Source organism: Vitis vinifera, chromosome 18 (assembly GCF_030704535.1).
Source record: "Vitis vinifera cultivar Pinot Noir 40024 chromosome 18, ASM3070453v1".
NCBI lineage: Eukaryota > Viridiplantae > Streptophyta > Magnoliopsida > Vitales > Vitaceae > Vitis > Vitis vinifera.
This window is the reverse complement of record NC_081822.1, coordinates 3,822,167-3,845,498: the sequence shown is the minus strand read 5'-3', so window position 1 is coordinate 3,845,498 and position 23,332 is coordinate 3,822,167. Positions and strand designations below refer to the sequence as shown.

The 23,332-nt window shown below is 36.5% G+C and overlaps 3 protein-coding genes and 1 non-coding gene across 4 annotated transcripts; 3 read left to right on the top strand and 1 right to left on the bottom strand.

Annotated features, from left to right (window-relative positions):
- The first annotated feature begins 130 nt into the window (after nucleotides 1-130).
- On the top strand, nucleotides 131-3,871 carry LOC100259231 (RHOMBOID-like protein 8). Its single transcript, XM_002284267.5, has 6 exons — nucleotides 131-732; nucleotides 1,955-2,118; nucleotides 2,236-2,399; nucleotides 2,488-2,753; nucleotides 2,852-2,978; nucleotides 3,487-3,871. Exons 1-6 carry the CDS (start codon nucleotides 437-439, stop codon nucleotides 3,607-3,609), a joined length of 1,140 nt encoding a protein of 379 aa, XP_002284303.2. The 5' UTR covers nucleotides 131-436; the 3' UTR covers nucleotides 3,610-3,871.
- Nucleotides 3,872-5,221: 1,350 nt separating this feature from the next.
- Nucleotides 5,222-5,294, top strand: TRNAR-UCU (transfer RNA arginine (anticodon UCU)). The gene has a single exon. It is a non-coding gene; the product is annotated as a tRNA-Arg (tRNA).
- A 7,209-nt stretch (nucleotides 5,295-12,503) lies between these two features.
- LOC100245399 (uncharacterized) lies at nucleotides 12,504-14,553 on the top strand. Its single transcript, XM_002285786.4, has 2 exons — nucleotides 12,504-13,592; nucleotides 13,703-14,553. The coding sequence occupies exons 1-2, from the start codon at nucleotides 13,233-13,235 to the stop codon at nucleotides 14,309-14,311; spliced, it is 969 nt and encodes a 322-aa protein (XP_002285822.2). The 5' UTR covers nucleotides 12,504-13,232; the 3' UTR covers nucleotides 14,312-14,553.
- Nucleotides 14,554-15,930: 1,377 nt separating this feature from the next.
- Nucleotides 15,931-22,770, bottom strand: LOC100267713 (serine hydroxymethyltransferase 7). Its single transcript, XM_002285787.4, has 4 exons — nucleotides 21,367-22,770; nucleotides 19,176-19,581; nucleotides 17,135-17,236; nucleotides 15,931-16,516 (listed from the first exon to the last, which is right to left on the bottom strand). The coding sequence occupies exons 1-4, from the start codon at nucleotides 22,381-22,383 to the stop codon at nucleotides 16,287-16,289; spliced, it is 1,755 nt and encodes a 584-aa protein (XP_002285823.1). The 5' UTR covers nucleotides 22,384-22,770; the 3' UTR covers nucleotides 15,931-16,286.
- Nucleotides 22,771-23,332: the final 562 nt, after the last annotated feature.

Sequence of the window (23,332 nt, the reverse complement as noted above, 5' to 3'; positions counted from 1 at the left end):
ATTTGATGATTAAAAAATAATATTTCAAGTTTCAAATAAATTTTTATTCTATTAAATATTTTCAAAAAAAAAAAAAAACTAATCTTAAAAATGATTTTACAAAACACTGTCCAGAGAGCCTACAAGGCATCCGATTCTCTCGTTATTATTCCTTTAGCAATTTGGGTTCATTCATGATCCTGTAGAGCAAGGCTCCACACGGTCAGCTAAAACCGACCCAACTAACTAATTCAAAGATTTCCCTCGCTCAGCCCAACGGTTTCTCTTTGTAGATGACACTGATACAGTTATACCCCAAAACTACCAACTTCACTTCTTTGATTCTTGCTCTGCAGCACACAACTCTATCTCTCTCTCTCTCTCTCTCTCGCTTTGTGAAAACTGGAAGAAATCACATAATTGAAAAAATACCCACTTGCATTTTCTTGCAAAATCAATGGCAGAGCAAACCCAGATAGAAATCAAACCTCCACAACCCGCTCACCATTCCGATGCCGGTGATGATCAAGTGCTAGAGCAGCAGGTTCGGTTCTTCAAGTCTGGCACTCGAAAGAGAGAGGACAGCTGGGTCATCTCCCTCTTCGTGGTCCTCCACATTGTAGCCTTCGCAGCCACCATGTTTGTCAATGATTGTTGGCAAAACTCTCACCGTGATTGCGCCATCAAAGTTCTTGGACGCCTGTCCTTTCAGCCACTTTGGGAGAATCCGCTGCTCGGTCCTTCCTCGTCCACGTGAGTCCTTTTCCCTTTCTTTCTTTCTTGGGAATTTTCTCTTCTAATTCTAATTGCTGTTTGGTTGCTGCGAAAGTCTGACAAAAGGAAAAATGAGTGTTGGAGGAGGGGAGGGGGGTTCCTTTTTTTTTTTTTATCTTATATTACAGTGCTTTTGGGTAATTGGTAACGTGATTCTTGAAATTATTGTTTTATTTGTTCTGTCCCGTTGATTCCTAAGAAGGTTTGAAAGAGAAAATGAAAGATTTTGGTTCTCTGATCTTGATTTCCTTTTCCCTAATTGGCCCGTTGATTCTTAGGGTATTTCCTCTTTCTTTCCTGTTATTTTAATTGGTGCCTCTGTTTGCTTGCTGTGAAAACTTTAGGAGAGAAGTCTGGTTTTTGTTTTCACTGGATTAGGGCCTTCCATTGATAATTAGGGTTAGGAGAGAATTTTGTGATCTTATGTTTATCTTATGTTTTTGGTTCATTTCTTTTGCGTCTATGATTCTTAAGAATTTTGAGCATTTCTTTCTGGTTTCCAAGAATGATTGGATTTTTCTCCTCCCTTGCTTTCACATTTGGGACGTATATTATTGTTTATAAATTCAGATTGTCTTGCTTTGATCTTTGTGTGATTTGGTTTTATCTTGAATCCATCTGGTTTGCCTTTCCCTTCTTTTTGATTGCTCTAGAAAACCGATTAAAAGAAAAAGAGTAACAGGTTTTTGCTTTCTTTTCCCAAATTGTTGTTTCTTTTCTTTCCCACACCCTTTTTAGCAACCAAAACTCAGAAATTCCTTTAACTATTTCTTGAAAATTTTGTGTTTACCCATTGGTTATTGAGAAATTTTGAGAAAAGAGAGGAGCAATTTGGTATCATGATATGCTTTCAGTTGATTGTTCTGCTACATATCTGGTATCTAACAATTTGGAGAAGGCAAAATTCTGAAATGTAGTTTAAATGGGATGCTTACCTAGTGTAGAAAATCGCCGTTATCGCCTGGATAAAAAAATTGCCATACAAGGTGAATTTGAGCTATGTTTTTGGATGCTTAAGAAAACAAAAACCTGTCTCTTGTAAGCAATTTAATCCAGAAACATGGTTGAGTTGTTTCATGTAATTTAAAAGACTGTTTTTTATCAGCACAAATGTTCCCTAAATACTTTTCAAGTACCCTGAAGATGCAATTTATAAATGTTGTTTTCACTCATTGGCAAATCTATATTCATGCTGCTGCAGTCTAGATGAAATGGGGGCTCTTCAACAGACATTTTTGGCAAATCATCATCAAACTTGGCGTCTTTTCACGTGCCTATGGCTGCATGCTGGAGCAATTCACCTTATTATTAACCTTTCTAGTGTTATTTTTGTTGGAATTCACTTGGAACAAGAGTTTGGACCACGTAACTAATTCCTTCTTTCTTGTTTTATCTTGAATGAGAAAAAAAAAAGTGTGCAGTGACAGTTTGGATTGTTTAACCAACAACTTACCTTCTTTTTTTTCTATTTCTGCTGGACAGTGAGGATTGGTATGGTATACATACTATCTGCTTTTTTCGGTAGTTTGGTAGCTACCCTTTTTCTTCAAAAGAGCCCTGCAGTTGGTTCATCTGGTGCTCTGTTTGGACTACTAGGCTCCATGCTTTCCGGTCTTATATGTAACTGGAAAGTTTACACTGATAAGGTCCTTGACCCTTTTTCTTTCCCCTAGATTTCTCTTCTCCATTTGTTTTATTAAGTGGGTTATATATTGCTCCTTTCTTTGGTTGCAGCTTGCAGCTCTGTCTGCACTTCTCCTTGTAGCCGTGATCAATTTTGCACTTGGCTTGCTACCTTATGTTGACAACTTTTCAAACTTGGGAGGGTTTATATCAGGGGTCCTTCTAGGATTTGTTCTCCTATTCAGCCCTAGGCTTCCAAGAATGGCTGAAAAAAAAGGTGGCTTCTTTGATTACAGTGTCAAAAAATCCATCAGATTAAAGCAGAAATTGGACAGGCCGGTGCTGAGGAGTGTTTCTTTTGTTCTCTTTGGTCTTGTGTGAGTTTATGTTTCATTTGTATGGCTTGCTATGTTCCATTGCTAATTGTTTAGATTTTAATGTGACGTCTTACAAGGAGAGCTTTTTCCGTATGCAGATTAGCAGGAGCCATTGTTGCTGTTCTTCATGGCATAGACATGAACAAATACTGCAGTTGGTGTCAGTATATCAATTGTGTCCCTTCCAACAGGTGGAGCTGCAATACCAAAGTAACAGCTTGTCAGGTAGAGTTGTGATTCAGCACTTATACATAGAGTTTGAGGTTGTAGCACAAAGACAATGGTTGATGATTGCTAAGAAGACATAAGAAAATACGTGAAAACTCGAATTTTTAGCATTTTGGAATTGGAGTGGCTGAATAAACATCCAACTTTCTTTGCCATTAGTTCTCATCAATCAGACCAAACATTAGATTAACACAACCTCGCATGACTTTAAAAAGATTTCTTGGCATCTATCACTTACTCATGAAATCTACTTGTTTCTAGAGGTTGCCACTAGAAACATGAGTTTTTGTCACTAAATGATTTTCACTGAAATAGAGTCAATAAGGAAAGTGCATAACTAAATAACCAAATAATATTCTTAAACAAACCACTGCAGCAAAAACTTGGAAGTAAAAACTATGTCATGCATAGAATGTTATTTCCTGCAAGCTCATGTAACTTCAACTTGGAAATATAACAGTTCAACTCCATGCTGACTGTAAATATTATCATATGGTAAATGCAGACAATGGAAAATGCAGGACGGCTGACTGTGACATGCATGGGGAAGGACAACTTTCGGGTTTTTCCTTTCACCAGCTTCTCAGAGACCCGCTTACATGACTTGTGTGATTTGATATGCTCATAAAACCTTGTGAATTTTGGTGAATAGAGACAAGAAAACTGTATGCTCTTCAGTGCTGGTGCTACATTGAAATTCATTCATTTTGAATATTTGTGGCATTGTGATCTTGTCATTGATTCATTTATTTCTAAAAACTAGGGACTTGTGCAGTCTGATATAGAAGCTTGGCCAAGTTGGAAACACTGTTTTTGATATGGGAAAGTAATACAAAGTGTGAATATTGACACCGTCTGTTAGTGATAATTCATTTCGAAAATTTTCAGTAGCTTGATCTTCTTTTTCTTCAACCAATTCTTGTAGTACGAAAGAAAGGATTTCATGAATGTGATACGTTGTGCTCATATATGATCATTCATGTCGAGTTTTCAGCATTATGATCTTGTCATTCCCTCAACCACATATTATCTAATAGCACAAAAGAAAGGGTATCATGAGGCAAGAATCAAGAATGGGCATGGGGGATATCTGTTATAGGTAAGAACTCAATTTCATGAACCAAAATCAAACACCCCCCCTTCCCTATGGCTCAGATTTGCAATATGAAGTTGAAATATGCTGGCATGGCTTAGCATTGGCATAGCAGACCCCGTAGTTTTTAGTCAGCTGGGAGGGGCCGGTTATGTGTTGAGACTACAAGGCTTGTGAAAAGTGCTCGAGGTTGAGGGGCTTTAGGCCTCGCTCCTCTCGAATGTGAAGTCGCTCATGAGAGAAGCCTTTTTGTTTAAGCTGAAAATCTTATCCTTTCCTTCTGGTGGTGTTTAAGCCGCATCATGTTACATAAATCAAAGGACAGGAGAAGCCTTTTTGGTCACTCTCTCTCAGCCAATAATCCTTGGACTTCTGAGAATAAGGATTGCCCGTCTTCCATCTTGCTGTGCCCTACACAATGTGATATTCTGAAGCAGTTGCGACTTGGGAGTATTTGTACCCACAGGAGAACTAAAACAAGGACATAACTTTTTGATGCAGTTATGGTCATTGGTCAATGGACCACACTACAATGAATCCCCACCAACCAGTGCCCCCAGGTTAATGTTAGCTTTGAATTCATCAAATGTTTCAGCTTCTTATTTCTTGCTTCAAATCATGTCTTTCTGCCAGGAAATGAGATGCGTAATTTGGCTGCTTTTTTCTGTAGCAACCATTTTGGTGGTTCCTGTCTCTGTGTCTGCATCAGCTCTCAACTAGTTCCCATGGATAAAATAAAGACAAAAAATTTAAAATAATGTACAAAAAACTATTCAATAATGGTTGGTGAGGCCAATGAATTAATGTACAGGGACCCTGGTTTGACTCGTGGATTTTATCGTATATAATTTATTTCATCGGTTCCTGAACCACGTCATCTATACAGCTAAGATGCAAATGAACTTAAAATCCAACATACACTGAATTCATGATTCCACTTGAAATGATTTTATTACAGGTAGAATCTTGACAAATTAAAGAGGCATGCAGCATTGTGTAACACATATTCAAGCTATTATCATTGAAGTGTTGGCCAGCTTAGCTTGAAATCCCTTGACGTGTGCCCACTTGTGTGTTTAGACTTTAGAACACTAGTTGAAAACAATAAGAAAATAATAAAGTTCCAATTTGGATCTTCCATCATGAAGCGCCCGTGGCCTAATGGATAAGGCGTCTGACTTCTAATCAGGCGATTGTGGGTTCGAGTCCCACCGGGCGTGATCATGGTTATCAAACTATTTTAAAATTTAAAAGTAATGGGCTTTTTGAATTTTTAATTTCAGAGGCCCACAACTGCAAGGCCCATGAGAGATCGATAGAGTGGCCTACGCGCAGCCCAGAATAAATGATTACTAAAAAAACTCGGCCGTTCTCTTTTTGCTTTTTGGTGGTCACAGGGATAATGATGCGGTGCGGCTCTGAGGGAAAGCAGGGCCGTCCGTAGAGGGTCGGCTGCAGCCGCAATAGTTTTAAATGAAAGGGAAGGGGGGGGGGGGGGGACTGAGTAGTTAAAACTTAAAATTAAACCATTTTATTAATAGAGGCATATACCCAATTATTGATTGGGTTGAAAGGCAGTTTGGGACCAGGACCTGGCCCAGAAAGTAATCGAGTTGGTGAGACTCCAATTGCCCCCACCCAGCCACTGTTGCTTTTGTATTTACTAAGTTGGACCCACTTTCTCTTCTTCTTTATTTATTTTGGGGTGAAGGGGGCACTAATTTGAGCACAAGTGTATGAATGACCCCATCCCGGGCCAGTCCACCTTGAGCTAAAACCATTAGTACCTTAGTGCCCATTTTTCATATTCTCCAAACATTGATTCTAAAGTGGCTGCCATTGGGCCATTCCATTCCCCTCTTTACCACTTGTTTCTCACGTGTTTTCAATCAATTGCCAGGTTTTCTCTAACCAGGTGATTTAAGAAACGGGATCATCTTTTTTGTGTTATGCGCACATTCAAACACGAAAACGAGAGAGAGAGATTAGGACCCTTAAAAATGAATGTACTTGGAGGTGATAAGACTTATTAAATACAAATGAAAAAGGCAAAGCAGTAAAAGTGATATGTACATGTGTGGACTATGGAGTGAAGTCATTGTCAATAAATTCAATGGCAGTGAGATGAAACGGTGGACGTGCAAAAATTGACGGGAGACAAAGTTTTTCAAAGAGTTTAGCTGGGCAAAGCAATTGAGATGTGGACGAAGAAACATGTCAGCTGTCAAAATTTATATCGGTTAGCATGGGCACAGCCCACGGGGGCATTGAGCTACGGACATGTGGCATGATCCCACTTGGGCACATGGTGAGGGAAGGGGTCCTAACCCTTTTGGACCTGCAAATTCTAGATCCAAATCATAACCATGAGAAAGGAACTCAATTTCTTTAGACACCAGTTGTGAAAAGCCTACAACCACTACAACAACATTACTATAAATGCTTAGGAGGGGGTGGTTTCCGGTTGCTTGCCAATTGGTATAAATTTAGAGGCATCACCCCATGTTTTTTTATAGGGGCTAAAAGTCATCTATAGTGGGAAGGAATCCTGAAGTGGGTTGTGGATAGTTGAAGGAGAAAAGCAAAAGCTTTGGAACCCTCTCTCACCATCAATGATAGTCAAATTGGGAGTAATGGGTCATATACATATATAGGGTATACACCCCAAACCATACTGTAATGGACTTCAATATGATAATTGGGTCCTTTCTTCTCATATCATCATTTGAAGTTGTCTACTTCTTTTGTTGCTTTATAAAGGCTATGCCAATTGGTTGACTCTCACTCCTCCATTCTCTTATCCTTGCTCAGTTGCTCCTCTACATGGATGTGGTTGACTCTCTCTCACAAACTCTCTCTCTCCCTCTCTCTCTTTCACAACACATTGGGGGAGAATTTTTCCTTCGACAACCATCTAGGGGCTAAAACACATATTCTATGGACAATCACGTCATAAACAGCAGGATTAGCTTCCAAAAATTATATATATATATATAGCAGTATATGAGAGAGAGAGAGAGAGAGAAACTAATTAAATAATGGAAAAAAGAAGTAAACGAAGAGAGAAATGGAAAATCTCAAGCTAACAGTGTGTGCCCAAGAAAAGAACAGAAGGCCCAATGAGGTTGCATGAGATGGATGATATGTCCAATCTTGAGTACCTTTTTTCAATTGAGGATGGGGGTTGTGGGTGGTGTTTGACTGTCCAAAACCTGAGACTTTCAATGCTAGAATAGAAAAGGGCATTAGATGGACCAAATGAAAGCAAAAGTATACTTTAGAAGGTTGAGGAAATGATAATTTTCGAGTTGTGTAGTTATTGGTATGCCACCTGTGATAGAATATCTAGGCATATAGCATTAATCTAGCTTTCTCTCTTTTTACTTTTCCTTTGCCTTTTCCTGAGCAGGTTCTGTGATTGGATGTCCAAGTTGATGACAATTAGGAGCACCCTCCTTCATTGAAAGACAATATTGGCCTTTTATTTTAAAAAGCCTATTAGTTTGGGTCTTTGGTAAACGATCAAACCTCAGTTGTAGTTTTCATATCTAGTCACAATTATTATAACAGAAGGGTGTGCCAAATGTGAGACCTCTTCTCCGTGCTATTGTGCTTTTGCTTGAGGGCATTCAATCATGGGAGGGACAAAAGGACCAACACTGCTAATGAGGCTTGCCATATTTTGAAAACCCTAGTGTGATTATTCTTCAAAATGCTCATCCTCTTAAGGAAACCATATTAATCACCATCTCAGCCCTTTCCATTTTTCATCATTATTTGACCACTAGCTAATCCAGAGAAGCCATTTTAAGGTTTCACTATTCTCCTGAGTTGTAATAACTTCCCTCATGCCTTCAAACATAGAAAGTAAAATACTTTTCCACTACAAAATATACATATATATTTTCATCTGAAGAACAACCCAATTGGAAAAATTAAAAACTAGATCAACTGACTCCTGCATTGGCTAGCCCTGATCATCAAGAGGTGGTGCCCAATTATCAAAGAGGGGGAGGTTCCCAAACCACTTCCATCTTAAAAACAAAGCAGGCTTTTAGGGGTTCCTTTTATCTTCATTAAACATAAATCTGAATGATGAAAAGAAGTGTCAGTGGTCCCCTAGAACCCAAATTTAATTGGGAATTAATATGATAAGCAACTTGTCAAAACTAGGCATTGCAAGGCCGTCCCCCCACCATCCTCACTTGCTCAGCTGATTGGAATGGACATGCCTTTTTTTTTTTTTTTCCCTTTTTTAAATTCTACTTAAACAGAGTATAATATATATAATACAATATATAAATAATATTTTCTGAACCATTATTCTTCTATATCATTTTCATTTGTTGGGAGGCTCTGGACCATCCAGTTGTATCCATCTAAGATAATTAAGAGGAAAATGAAACATTCTCCTAAAGAGAAGTTGTGGAGTTCTAGCTGAGAGCATGAAAAAGATGTGGCTGCATCAATCTGGCCCTTCAATGCTTTTACTTTCATTTCAATGAATGGACCCACTTGAGCATAACCACACATCCTCTCTTTACCCCCATTCTAAGCTCTTCCACTGGGTGTCTTCCTGGTTTAAGTTCTAGCAATTTTTTTTTCATCAATGCCTCTTTCTGGGAATATTTTTATTATTATTATTTTCTGTTTGGTACTTTTTGTTCTTGTACTGCACATTCATAAACTATCTTCATCTCACCCTCCAACCCTCTTTCTTTTTCTGGGGGGGTAAGAAAGAAAAAAGTTACAGCCAATGAAGTAAACAGATAATATTTTTTTAATATTTTTTAATAATTCCAAAAGGATTCACTTGTTTGCCACTCAATACCAATTTTTATGATTTCATATATTCCACATGATGATAACTACTTAAAATTTTATTTTATTATTGCTGTAGGTGTACTCTAATCAATCAATTATGTCTCCTTCAAAAAGATAATGGGCTGTCAATTACATTTAATTATAATTATGTCCATGTACTTTTACTAGAAATTTCACCATTCCTATAGACCTATTTTATGTAGAATTAATTGATTTAAAGGAATAAAATTATTCCTATGAATTTAATATTTTTCATATTTTTATTTGAAAAATAATTAATTTTTTATATAAATATCCTTGATTATTTTAAGCATTTAAGTATGTTTTGAAAAAAAAAATTTATTTTTACAAAAAAAAAAAAAACATAAAGGGTATTTTTGTTAAAATAAGATTAAAAAAAGACAAAGGGTTATATCTCTAATATTAGATTTTTAATGATTTTTTTAATCAAATAAATATTAGATTTTTCTTTAAATTCCCATTTTTTAAGGATTTCAATTTGGCCAATGATTCTCATTCATGAATACCCTAGAAAACTAGGTATGCCCTCTCAACAATAATTGGATCTGTAGTCCATTTTCTTTCATTTTCTCTCTGTAGTACTTTACTTTCACAAAAAGGAAGTATATACAAATAGTAAAAAAGATCAAAAATAAAATCATAGGGATACCATGGTTAAGGGCCTTTAGGATTATTTTTAGTAAGAAACCACCTTTTACCATAGATAACCAAACAACCCCCACCCACCACATCCTATATGGCTCAATTCACAGCTACCCCATATCCTCTTTGCAAATTTTGGATTCATAGAAATTGATTAGCTTGTTGGGCTACAATGGGAAGTTCTTCCTCAATTTCCAGCTACTTTTCTTTGAACTCTTTCTCTCTTTTTCTTTTTCTTTTTCTTTTTCCTTTTTTTTTTTTTGGCCCTAGACAGAAATTGTTTACCAGTGTTGAGTCATAAAATATGTATGTATTTTTTAATTTATTTAAAATCTATACGATGAAATTTAATTTATTTTGTATAATTTTCTTTAAGAAAAGAAAGAAAGAAAGAAAAAGTGTCGGGTCCCATCTATTAAACGAATTATTGCCTTGGTACACTGAAACCCACGTCATATTAAAATTACCTCATAAGGAGGTCGTCCATTTGATATTCAAAAATTATTCAATAACAATGGGATAGGCAAGAAATGTATATTATGAAATTTAAAAATTTTTAAAAATCTATATGATGAAATTTAATTTATTTTGTATAATTTTCTTTAAGAAAAAAAGAAAAAGGAAAGAGTGTTGGTCCCATCTATTAAACAAATTATTATTTTAGTACACTGAAACCAACTATCACATTAAAATTATCTCATAGGAAGGTCCATTTGATATCCAAAAATTGTTCAATAACAGTGGGATAGACGAGAATTGTATATGATGAAAATTTTAAATTTTTAAAAATTGATATGATGAAATTTAATTTATTTTGTATAATTTTTTTAAGAACAAAAAAAGTGTTGGGTCCCATCTATTAAACGAATTATTGCTTTGGTACACTGAAACCAACCGTCATATTAAAATTACCTCATACGGAGGTCTATTTGATATCCAAAAATTACTCCGTAACAATGGGATAGGTAAGAAATGTTCGGAGAGAAAAATTTGGGTAGAGCCCACTTTTTTCACTTTATAATAATACATAAAAATAATGTAGGGATTCCATATTAGTTCTTAATGTGAAATTAATACTGACTCTCTGCTGTGGCGACAAAAGTATAATACACTCATCTTATTGAGTTAGGTTCCTATAGTCCTATGTCTAATCTTAAGAATTAGATTTGACACTCCACTCAAAACACTTTTTTTCCACTTTTCAATAATTCTCCAAACCATAATTAATTTAGAGGCATATACGTATCTTTGTAATTATATTTCGACTCATCCCATTCATACCATTTATTTTTTTCAAAAGGGGTTTTATTAATTTTTGACATTTTGAGGTGTTATTTTCTTTACAATTCTCATCATTTATTTTAATTAGGTTAAATGGGTGGATTTTTTTTTTTTTTTTGAAGAATAACTAAAATAATAATAAAGTAAAATTATTCTTAAAACAATTTTTGATTTAAGTGCTTGTACTCTAAACATAGCCAGTACATTTCATATATTTTAAGTTAAAAATTATCTAGACCCCAAAAAAAAAAAATAATGGGAGGGATTTTAGATAAAATATTATCTAAATTTTAAATTTTGAATAAAAGTTTTTTTTTTCATTCAAATAAAATATTTAAAAATAAAAATTAAAGTTAATTTCATTGACCTCTCTGAAATTTTAACTAAATACTCGTAATTTCTGTTTATTTGAAATTTCATCAAATATGTTTTCTCTCATTCTGTTGTTTTCGCTTACCTTTTCTTTAATTCAAAATAAGGAAAATATTTGATGGATTTTTGAACCAATAAAACTTGTTGTATTTAGCTAAAATTAGAAATTAACCCTTAACCCTAAAAATTACCGAATAAAAAGAGGGTAGAATTATTAGAGTAATAAGCGATGCACTAAAAATCAAAACATTTACCTTTGTATTAAAAGTCTCTCAACCTTAATCTATTATAGTAATCTTGGTACAAGTATTTTTACCTAGGCTATAGTGAAAATCCCAGAGTTACCAGATGAGTAAACTTATAGAAGCCCAAGATGAAAGGTATAATAAATAAAGGGAAACAATATCAAAATTAGGCAGACAAAGGCAACCTTATCTTACAATTAGGTGGGTGGATCTGTACATAGAAGATAAGGGGAGGAGGGTGGGGGGCGCCCAAATCAATGCCCTTAAATTATGGTCCTTAGGTTCTTCTTCACTTTCCAATGAGATCTCAAAAGACCAACATACTCTCAAGTGTCCCAATCTCCAAAAACCCACGAGCACCCTACTAAACCCAATTAATAAAATCAAACATAACCAATATAAATAAGATTTCATGGTCCCCCAACCTCAGCGACAAAAAAAAATAAAAAATTAATAAATAAAATGACAGTTTGTATAAAGAAATAAATACTAGGACTTTGCTTTTATCTTAAAAAAATTAAGGGCAAAAATATAATGCTCACTAAGACCATAAAGCAAAATGGTCCCTTGGCTTTGTAACATTCCCTGGCCACTCATTGGCTACCAAAGCCAAAGGATCATTGAAACCCATTACTAAAGAAAAAATAATAGTAATAATTTTGTTTATTGTTTTTTGTGAAGGAAATTTGTGGAAGGTACCAGATCAAGAATCAAGAAAATAGGGTTCATGGAGTTGATATGTATGAGGATGGGTTTGGTCATTGGAAGGGGGGGCGGAGGGAGTTAACATTGATTTGAAGTCTGAACCCAAAACAAAAAACAAACCAAAAAATGGAAGGAAGAAAATGGAAAAGGGGAAGAATGGCCTAAAAAGACTGGTTTTGCATAGTAGAAAGGTACAGAAACACAAATACAAGGAACCCCCATCATTCCATCTGCCTTTAAAAAAATGAAAACAAAAAAGTCTAGGAAAAATAAACCCACAAATTTCAATAGAAAAGAAGGGAAGTAAAGGAGCAAAGTCAGTTGCTCGAGGAAGAAAAAGAGGAAAGAGGAAGCCAAGGAGCACTCAAACCAAAAGGGGGAACTCATATCAAAATGGAACAATTAGTAGAGAGGAGAAGCAGCAGAATCTCAGTCAATCCAGTCAAACATTTTACAGCCCAATAGTCTACACCTCATTCTACCATCATAAACACCCGGTGCCCTTGCCCACAAGTTTATGAACACACCACTTTGGCCTCTCACCATCCCTATATTATAATACTAATTATCACACTATTCTTTAAAGACACAAAAGCCTCATAGGAGAGAAGATGCAGCAATATTACAAGAGAAAAGCTCAACAAAATTTCCTGGGTTTTAATTTTTGGGTGCTCTCTTTCTTTCTCCCCTTTTCCCTGTTTAGCTAATTTCATTTTCTCTGTTTCTGTTCTTTTTTTTGGTTTGTGATATTTTCCTTCTTCCCTTTTTTTTCTTTCTTTCTGCCCATTAAACAATGAAAATGGCAGATTACCAATCATCCTTTCCCCTCCATAGGAAACACCCATCATTGCTCCCAACAATCCTTTTCAACCTTAGAAACCTGAGCTTCTAAGATATTCCCTCCTCCCATCCTTCTCTTCTTCTTCTCCTTCCTCCCAGCGTTTCTTACAATTTAAATATCACTCTCTTTATAACCTTTTTTTTCTCCCCCCCTCTCTCTCACTCACTCATTCACTTCTCTCCAATCCTTTTTTTTTTTTTTTTTTTCTCCTTTAAGTCTTCTTCTCTATGATGGATCCTTCTCCCACCAACTCTGTGAATGGCTTCTACTCCTTTCTTACTCGAGGCATAGATGACCTTGAACGCGTCTTCCTCTCCACTAACTTCATGTCAATTCAATTCCTTCAAAGAGTCCTTTCTCTTCTAAGATCTTTCCATTCCCAATTGACTCTGCTTGTTCAGAAGCTCCACTTGCCTGTTGGGGAGAAGTGGCTTGATGAGTACATGGATGAGAGTTCCAAGCTCTGGGAGGCCTGCCATGTCCTCAAGTCTGGCATCTCCGGCATGGAGAATTACTACTCCGCCGGCCTCAACATAGCTGCATCACTCGACAGCCACCGCCATCTCAGCCCACAGCTATCTCGCCAGGTCTCATCACAATCTTGGAAACCAACAACAAAAGATTTCAACTTGTGTTTTTTGGAGGGTTTGGTTTGAATCAATGAGTTTGATTGTGTTTGATTGAATTGTTGAAACAGGTGATCCGGGCAATTTCAGGGTGTCGCATAGAAGCGGTAGGACTGGAGGAGGGGAACAGGGCGATGATGGAAACCAGAATCCAACCGCTTTCGCTGAGGTTGGATGAGAAGGTGTCGATAGAATCAAAGCTGAATGGATTCAATGGTTTTAGGGGAGTTCTGTATGCAATGAGAAATGTGAGCTCACTGCTTCTTATGATCTTGCTCTGTGGGTTGGTTTATTGCTGGCCTGAATCCAATTTTCTGAGAGGAGGATATGAAGGCTGCTTGCTGTTCGGATCAGCCTTCATGATATCGACAGCGAGGTTGCAGCAGAGGGTGGCGGCTGAAATTAATCAGATCAATGGACGACCTGGAATTCTGCTATATGAGTTCAGGAGATCAAAGGTAGCCATGGATGAACTGAGAGGAGAATTGGAGAGGAGGTGTTCACAGGGAGTGCTGGACTGGGAATCAGAAGTGGGGATTGGGGAGAGAGTGGAGAACTTGAGGGGATGCTTTGGGGTGTTGAGATCTGGGGCTGAGAATATTATTGGACAACTTGATGATTTCTTTGATGAAATTGTTGAAGGGAGGAAGAAGCTTTTGGACTTTTGCAGTCATAGGTAGGGGATAGAATGGTTGGAAAAAAAGAAAAAAAGAAAAAAAAAAAAAAGAAAAAAAAAAAAAAAACACAAGTAGAGGAATCAGTTCTTGGGGGTTGATTGTACTTTTTTTAACCCTTCTCTTCTCCTTTTATTTTATTTTATTTTATTTCTTTTTTACTCCCCTTTTCTCTCCCTTGTGATTTCTCTGTTTCTACTACATTCACAATAGTTGAAGCTTTGAAGATAGCTTTTCCTTTTTAAGAACCCAAAGTGGGAAAAAAAAATTTGGAGTATAAAAAACTCAATATTGAGAATCCAGGGAAAAGAAAAGGTTCTTTTGTTAAATCCAGACAAGAAACAACAACTGCTAAAAAGGGGAAGTCGATGGCCAAGCCAGCATATAATGTATTATATTGGTATTTGAGTATTTGGAGAGGAGGGGGTTGGGGCTTTGAAGTGAAGTTATTTTTGGGCACATAATAGTGGTGTTTACAAGAGAGGGGGGAGTGGTGGTGAGTTGCTGTAGTAAATGACTAATCATTCTAGTTGTGAAAGAATGATGGAAAAGGGGGGCTTAGGACAATAGGGGGGGTGACTGTGAGATTCCTGGGCTAGCTTTAATTTCAAAAGCAGTTTCTTTGCTCTTAGGAAGCTTTTGTCTGATTCGGTTTACTTTGAAAGCAATGGAGTTGATGATGAAAGTTTCTTAGCACATCCCCCTCTTCCTGACATGTCTCTTCTGTGCTCTCTCTCTCTCAAAGATGATTTTATTCTCTTGTCAAATTTCTTCCCCTTTTTTGGGGGTCTGAAGAAAATATATATATCTAATATATATAGATATACATCTCTTAATAAAATAAAAGAGAAATTTGTAGGGGTCACTTTCTCCACCTTCCAACCGTATCTCATGCTTTTTGTCCCTTGCCGGAAATTCATGCCTTGCCTCCCTCGAAGGGTTTATCTTAGATAAAATACTAAATAAACAATAAGATTAAATAATGGTGCAAAAGCGGTAGACAGGGAGAAGAGAGAAGGCAAAAAAAGGGAAAAAAAAAGAGAATGATAGAAGTGGCAGCGGCAGCTGCAACAAGTCCCTGTGGCAATCTTATTATGTTGTGTTCCAACTTCCAACCAACCGATTGGTGGTGATAAGGCGAAGCATCAGGCACCATTACCCCTGAAAAGGGCACACCATTTTTAATTATTTCCATTAGCAATCATGGTCCTTCGATCCTTTTATGAAAAAAGAAAGGGTGGGGGGAACAAAGCAAAGAAACATCTACAGCTGTAATGGAACGATTACAGTTGGGTGTTTTTCAATTTGGGTTCCTCTGCTGGTGTGTTGAAAATAAAGAGAGAGAGAGAGAGAGTCATGCCACAACATGAGCAGGAGAACCTACAGTACACAAAACAGCTGATTCCAGACATTTCATCATATGCACTGCAACCGCAGCAAAAAAATTTTAAATAAATATAAAAATACTGAAACAACTGCAGCCTCAGCAGTCAAAATAATAACCTAAAATATGCATACTTTTATACAACTAAAGCCAAAGTAATCATTTACCTGTTTGTCCATTTCAAAAACAAAACTGGATGATACAGCATAGGTGTAAAAAGGATTCCAGTTTCACTGCAGTATGGCTAAATACACATGTATTCAAAACGGTAAACAATACAGGTCATGGTCACAGACCTGTCCAAATTCCAAGTTTCCTGTGGCATTTTACACAAAAATATATATAAGAAAAAAATGGATGAAGCCCTCTCTATATAATTTTTACAAAACCTTAAACAAGTTGGCAAGCATTTGGGTGAGGGTGAACGATGATCGTAACATCTCAGCACTATTCTAGTGTATAAACTGGTTCTGCAGTAATAGAACGTAGATGAATGGGGTTGAACAGTGGAAGGGATTAACCAAAAAGGATGGGTCACCAAGCAAAGTGGTAGTAATCCCCTGAAGCAAAATGGTGATGTTGCTTCTGTTAACAAATTCAAATGTCAAACCCTGGCATTGCAAACTGGGAAGCAAATGTCTCCACTTGATTTCGGAGCTCAACAATATCCTTGTTGTTCTGGAGACACTTGAAAAAATCTCGCGGAAACTTTCTAAGTTCTCTTTGTGTAACAACTGCACTTGTAATCACAGCTGCTCTGTAGAGAAACTCTGCAATTGTCTCAAAATCAGCCTCCAGACAACCTCTTGTTGTCATGGCAGGAGAACCTGTAGAAAAACATAAAAAGGGAAATTAAAAAATAGGTCAGATATTCTCAGACCATGGTAATGTTCAATGACACAAATTATTCATCATGAGAATTAATTCAGATTTAAGAATTTATTGGAGAATAATGTGAATAAGGCAAAAGAAATCAAGATTTGAGTTTTGAATTTTGCAATAGAAATGCCTAGCATTCTAATGAAATAGATATATATATATATATATAGCAGCCAAAAACAAATGGAATTTGGAAGAATAAGTATCAATTTGGATACACTTCTTACTTTTTGTTTTTTAAAATAGATAGTAATAATAAATTCCATATAAAAACTAGAACCACCTGTACAAAAAATATAAATTTACCTTGTTTTTAAAAGTCACTTTCAAAACTTTTAAACTTTGAGGTGATAAAAATAGTTCGATACCTCAATTTTTTAAAACAATTTTTAAAACCATTATCTATTCAATGTAATCCTTTAAGAGTTTTTGTATCTTATATAAAAGTTACTACTATTTTTTAATTTTAAAAACAGAATGCTTACAAAGTTGTAAGAATGTCAGGAAGGAAGCTCTAAAGTTTTTTCATTTTCAGGCAAAGGCTATATAACAAGATTGTTACTTACCGATCCTTACCCCTCCAGGGGAAATGGCACCATTGTCACCATATATAGCAGTTTTATTGAGAGTAATGTGGCACAGCTCACAGACCTTCTCATAGTTCTTGCCTAAATGAAAAGAAATTATAGAGGGGGAAAAAATCAGACCAAATGGTGCCAAGTGTTAAAACATAGAAAAATTAGGTACAGTTGCATCAGATTTCCAACCAAAATAGAATAATAAGCCACCAGTAATTTACTTCTTTTTTTTTTTTTTTTCTAATTGATAGGCAAAGAAATTGATTAAATAGCACCAAGGAAAAGGGGCACAATCTACATATATCATAAATATACATAGAGCACCCAAATGAATTTGCTCTAAATACACACATGTAATTCCATATGTAAACATGCACTTACCCACAAGCAATTGATGTGGGCATACTTATAAACAAGTGTTGCTTATATAAGCATCTAGACAAAGACATGCACATGTGTATATATATACATGTACAAGTGAAAATTGATGTTTGAGTATTCCCCAATTCTGGGAATGACCATAATAATGATTCATTATTGCCAATACCTATTATAAGGATATCAGTCCAGATATCACATCCACTATCCAGATTATGTGTTTGATATGCAATACTCCAAAAGCTATATTACTTGTAACAGTTAAATACATATACCACATTATCACTGAAGCAAAAACCTAAGCTACTTTGTCCCAACAACGATAAATAGAATTAGATGTCTAATAAAATAAAAGATATATTCATGGGGTTTTTGAGAAGCGCATAATTTGGCTAAATATGCTTGGCAAAAAAGCTGGGGTCAAAGTAGTGTTATAATTTAAGTTGCCCTATATGACCACTTAACCATTTTGGTTTAAAACAAAATCTAAGACAATAACCATAGTTTTAAAAGATGCAAGGTGCACCTAAGGAGCAAAAGTCTCCTACAATTTAGGCACAAGGCGCAACACAAGGCACACACCTAAGCGAAGTGAAACGTGACCTAGGATGCATATCAATTTTATAAAATATAATCCAAAATCTAAATCTAATCAATACAAAAAAAATTAAGATTCCAAACATTTAAAAGAAATATTCAACAAAAAAGTAATGAAATTATATAAATTTCAATATACAATTAGAAATTTCAAGGATAAAAGTATTTAAAAAGGAAAAGTGAAGTAGACAAGACGTGCCTCCCCAACAAGACGCATGCCTTGGCAAGAGAAGCACTATAACTAGGGTGTGGTTGCGCCTTGGGCCTAGGCATGCTTTAAGCACACCTTTTAAACCATGACAAAAACAAATATATTCATGCAGTTTTTTAGAAGACTTTAAGTTCACTAAATTTGCTTATTACAAAAGCTGGGGCCAAAGTAGTTATGATAACAGAAGCTATACTGATAAGCTATAATCTAAGTTGCTTTAGATGACCATGTAACTAAGTTAGCTTTAAGTAATTTGGATGATACCTAGAGACATATGTTTAACAGGGTTTCTGTTGAGAAGTAGATGACAAGTGATTTGGACAAGATGTGGTTTGTGGAAAAGTAAGGAACAGTCATAGGATTGTCTTCCAATTAAATGTAAGAAGCCTAGAGACACTTGGGCTTCTTTCTCCCTGTCGCAGGAATTTTGTGGTTTTTGCCCAGAATGAAGAAGTTCCTTGCATGTTGGAGATTTAAGGGAGGGAATATGAATAGCAAGGCCCTATCAACAATATGAATTGCAAGGTCATTTGAAAGGTGACCTACTTTATCTCATATGATGTTTATGGAAAGACAGGGACAGAATTTTTTCAGGATGAAAAGTTTTCCTCTTTGAGATCATAGGATATTTTTCTCAATTTCTTTTTCTTATAACTCCTCAATTCATTTTTGTGGCCTGCTCTTTGAGATCATAGGATATTTTTCTCAATTTCTTTTTCTTATAACTCCTCAATTCATTTTGTGGCCTGCTCTGTCTTTAGTTTTTGGGCTGTATACACAGGTCTTCACATTTGTCTGCACACACACACACAAAAAAAAAAAAGAAGAAGAAAGAATGAATACCTGTTATGTGTAGATCTGTAAGATCCCAGAGCAACAAATGGTTGTCAGTACCTTCTGTCACCAATTTGCAACTTTTTCTGAGCAAAGCAGCTGCTAAAGCCTGAGCATTTTTTTTCACCTGTTGCATATATGCTTTGTACTCTGGTGTGGCCACTTGTTTTAAGGCTATGGCAAGAGCAGCTATGTGATTATTGTGAGGGCCCCCTTGTAATGAAGGGAAGACAGCAAAGTTTATCCTCTCCTCAAAATCATATTGGTTACTATCATCTCCTTGGCTAAGAAGCATGCCAGGCTTCCTTGCCTTTGCACCTTTTCTGTAAAAAATAATACCTCCCCTAGGACCTCGGAGATTTTTGTGAGTTGTCGAGGTAACAATATCACAATAATCAAACGGACTTGCACACTCCTGCAAACATCAAAAGAAAAACACAATGTTAAGAGAGGATTTATATATATATACCTTCTAATTTAAAGAAGACATAAAATTGTAGAAACAGTACAGCATGGTGCAGAATCAACTTCAAAGGCCACAAATCACAGAGATTAAGAACCAAAATCATCCTCTTAATCACAAAATCTAACCCATGAGACTAATCCCCTTGAAGAACAGCTTAATGTTTTGATGGATGATTTCAAATTGGGATGATTGAGGTCCAAAAAACCTATAGCTTAACACAGAAATAACAGCCTAAGTATAGTTTTGCGATAAACTAATGCAAAATCAAAACCATTAAGCAATGAGATATTAAAACCTGGAGTTTCACAAACAGAACGAAGGGAAATATTGCTTCAATGGGAAAATGCAATAACTACAAACATATGTAACTTTTGTTACTCATTGAAGAGAACTACCTCTAATTTTTATTTTTATTTTTTGATAACCGTGGGTGTCCGGGCCAGCTTACGTGCACCTCGACTAATTAGAGAACTACCTCTAATTGTTTGGATTTTATCTCATTTGTTACTCATCCATTAAATTAAATGAAAAAAATCATTCATAAACAAAAAAACATGACATAATAGATGGAAGAGTTATGATGCCTAATTTCAAATAAAGCCTGATCAATCTAACTTTTCTCCAAAAATCAAAGAGTCTAAAATAATGCCCCTGATGTTGGTCATGTGTCTCATAATTAAATGGATCAATCAATTCACTGTGGTGTTCATCCTCCTGACTGGTTTCTTCTGGCTTTTGTTTGTTTTGTTTTTTTCTTTTTTCTTTTTCATGATAGGCAAAAGAATAATTTATTAAAAACATGGTCATAAGGGCAGAACCCAAGTGGAGTATACAAAGGTTGCCAAAGAGCTGGTTTCTTCTGGCTTCCTGATGGTTACAAATCACAACAACTAACGTTATATTTTATTACAGATCGCTTTTTAAATTTTTTGCAGAATTGTTCTTAATCCATGATCAAATTTTTCTTAACCTGTGTACTCTGGGGGGCTTTTTAGGCGTTTCTTTCTTTTTAATGTATTCTTTCTTTATCCATCAAAAAAAAATGTTGCCTGAAGTTAGAATGAAAATGGATAAATAAAATGTCCATTAACTTTATTTCATAGAATTGGGGGAATATATATGCAGGCAAAGGGAAAACTAGCATTAACAAAGGGTGGCGCAACCCATCTAACCAAATAGAGAATTGTACTAGGGAATCCACAATTGCAGCCTCCCAGTCTGTCAGTGCTGTGTTAAGCATGCTCATGATATTAGGTCAACCGCATTAAGAAACAATGCCTGTAACTCAATGGAAGTTTGGGACTCAATATTAAGAAAAACACTCAACAACCCTAACCGAATACCTCATTTCATCAGTATCACACTTCATAATCAATTAAAAAAATGGGTTTCCGTAATCCTAAAATTATTGTTCCTATCCAAACAGAATCATTTAGCACAAAAATAAAAAATGTCAACTGCCCCAAGTAACCAGAGCATAGGATTAGCATGAGCAACAGCATGTGGGTGAACATTTTAGAAATGGCGTTAGTCCATCTGAGAGTAGCTGCACCATCTACCTTGGTAGATAAAAAACCTAATTTAGCATAAACCAGCCTATAGAAATGGTATACAACATACAATGCATTGAAAATATGCATAAAACAGTAAATAAAACATCTAATTTATAATGGAATCAAATAAATTGTTATAAATCTTAAGATCAAAGAATAAAACAACTAGAGGTATTCACACCTTAGCCGCCACAATACCGCTAATCTGAGCCATGTCACACATTAATACTGCGCCACATTTATCTGCAATCTGCCTGAACCTTGCGTAATTCCACTCCCGTGGATATGAACTCCCACCACAAATAAGTATCTTGGGACGGAAATCAAGAGCCTTCTCCTCTAGTTTATCATAATCAATATACCCAGTTTGTGGGTTCACTTTATAAGGGAGACTCTCAAAAAATATTGATGTACCTGAAACCTTTTTCCCGCTTGGCATGTAATACCCATGACTCAGATGACCACCAGAGGGCGAATCCAAACCCATAATCCGATCCTTGGGAAGTAAAAGCCCAGTGTACACAGCAAAATTAGCTGATGTACACGAATATGGCTGGACATTTACACCCCATTTCTCAGAATCAAGATGAAAAGCCGCCAAGGCACGCCTGCAGCAAAGTAATTCAATCTGATCAATGTAGTCATTACCCGTGTAATATCTTGCACCTGGCATTCCTTCTGAATATTTGTTTGTCAAATGGCTCCCAAGGGCTTCCATCACAGCCCTACACACAAAATTCTCAGAAGCTATAAGCTCAATTCCTTTAAACTGCCTCTTCTTCTCCTTCTCCATTATTTGGAAAACATCAGGATCAGCAACACTAAGCGGCTGGTTTCCCCAAGCCCTCACCGCTACTCGCCTCTGCTCAAGCCCGGACTCAACCAAAGCCACCTTAGAAGGGCTAGAAGACCTCGAAAATTGCTCGTCTCTCGGCCTCTTCAAACACATGGGATGCCCCAAAATATGAAACTCCTCATCCTCTCCGTCTTCAGACTGTCCTCCACTTCCATTAGAAAATTTCTCGCATCTTTGCTCAAACAATTGCAGTGGAACGGATTGAATAGGATTCCCCAGACTGCTAAAATCCGAAGCAATCTGCAGCTTCACCGAATCGTCAGCGAGCGGCGTCATGGGAGCTAGCGATGAATGCGAATGAAACCCTAGAGAGAGACCCGACTGAGCATGAGACGCATCCATAAAACCCTCGAAAAACAAATGAAAATTGGGCGCTAAGGATAAGAATAGCAACAACAAAAACAACGACAACAACGCCGAAAGCAACTGCAATACAAGTAGCGAAGAGGCGATCGATTACTGCGAGAATTTGAAGGATTTACAGGGGTTTCCATGAAGGTGCCACAAACCCTACACGGGAGGAGAACGACAGATAGGTGAAGCGATCGTCCCCAAGAAAAAGGACTGGCAGCTGTGCAGTTGGGGAATGAACCTGGATGCGATATCAGCCACAACCATATGGTCACCGGGACTGGCCGGTAGCGTAGAATATCAGGCAGTGGAATACAAGCCTAGCTGTGCAATTAGGAAATCCCAATGTTTTATTCCCATCGGCTGAAATCACGACTAGATTCAATCAAAGGATTGGGCCCCACGGAGATGGAGACATCGGGTTTGGCTTAGTTGTTGGTCCAGAGGCATGACGCGGGACCCACTCCTCTTGAGATTATGATGGTGATTGGCGAAGATAATGGACTGGTCCACGTGTCGTATGACAACCAGACGTGGAGGCCTCTTTCGACGCAGGATCATCATTTGTTTTTTCTTTTTTTTCTTCTTTTTTTCCAGAAAAATATCATTCGCAGTATGGCGGTTACCCAAGCATCACGCGTTTGGCATGCTTGTCTTATCGGTTACCAATTTAAGTATTAATATTTTCTTTTAAACAATAAAGTAATGAGCTCGTGCCCTGCGGATGATCTCCACTATTGCCGATTTAATTCACAACCCTTTTTTTTAAATAATATTTTGGTTTATGAACCAGCAATTGTTTAGATAATAAACTAGCCAACTCGTGTTCCATGGACAATCCCTTACAATATTGCCACTTTATTTTATGATACTAAATTACTAATTGCATAATCAACAATATTTGACATGATTTATTAATCAAATGTTTTATGAATTACAA

Bases quoted from the DNA above. Each gene is read 5' to 3' on its own strand.
- LOC100267713 (XM_002285787.4), bottom strand. From the start codon at position 22,383: ATGGATGCGTCTCATGCTCAGTCGGGTCTCTCTCTAGGGTTTCATTCG. The intron at 17,237-19,175 runs GTATTCATTCTT...CTTTTCATTTAG, and splicing joins TACAGATCTACACATAACAG to GCAAGAACTATGAGAAGGTC. The intron at 16,517-17,134 runs GTAAGTAACAAT...GTTTTTCTACAG, and splicing joins CCCTGGAGGGGTAAGGATCG to GTTCTCCTGCCATGACAACA.
- LOC100259231 (XM_002284267.5), top strand. From the start codon at position 437: ATGGCAGAGCAAACCCAGATAGAAATCAAACCTCCACAACCCGCTCAC. The intron at 2,400-2,487 runs GTCCTTGACCCT...CTTTGGTTGCAG, and splicing joins GGAAAGTTTACACTGATAAG to CTTGCAGCTCTGTCTGCACT. The intron at 2,979-3,486 runs GTAGAGTTGTGA...TGGTAAATGCAG, and splicing joins CCAAAGTAACAGCTTGTCAG to ACAATGGAAAATGCAGGACG.
- LOC100245399 (XM_002285786.4), top strand. From the start codon at position 13,233: ATGATGGATCCTTCTCCCACCAACTCTGTGAATGGCTTCTACTCCTTT. The intron at 13,593-13,702 runs GTCTCATCACAA...TTGTTGAAACAG, and splicing joins GCCCACAGCTATCTCGCCAG to GTGATCCGGGCAATTTCAGG.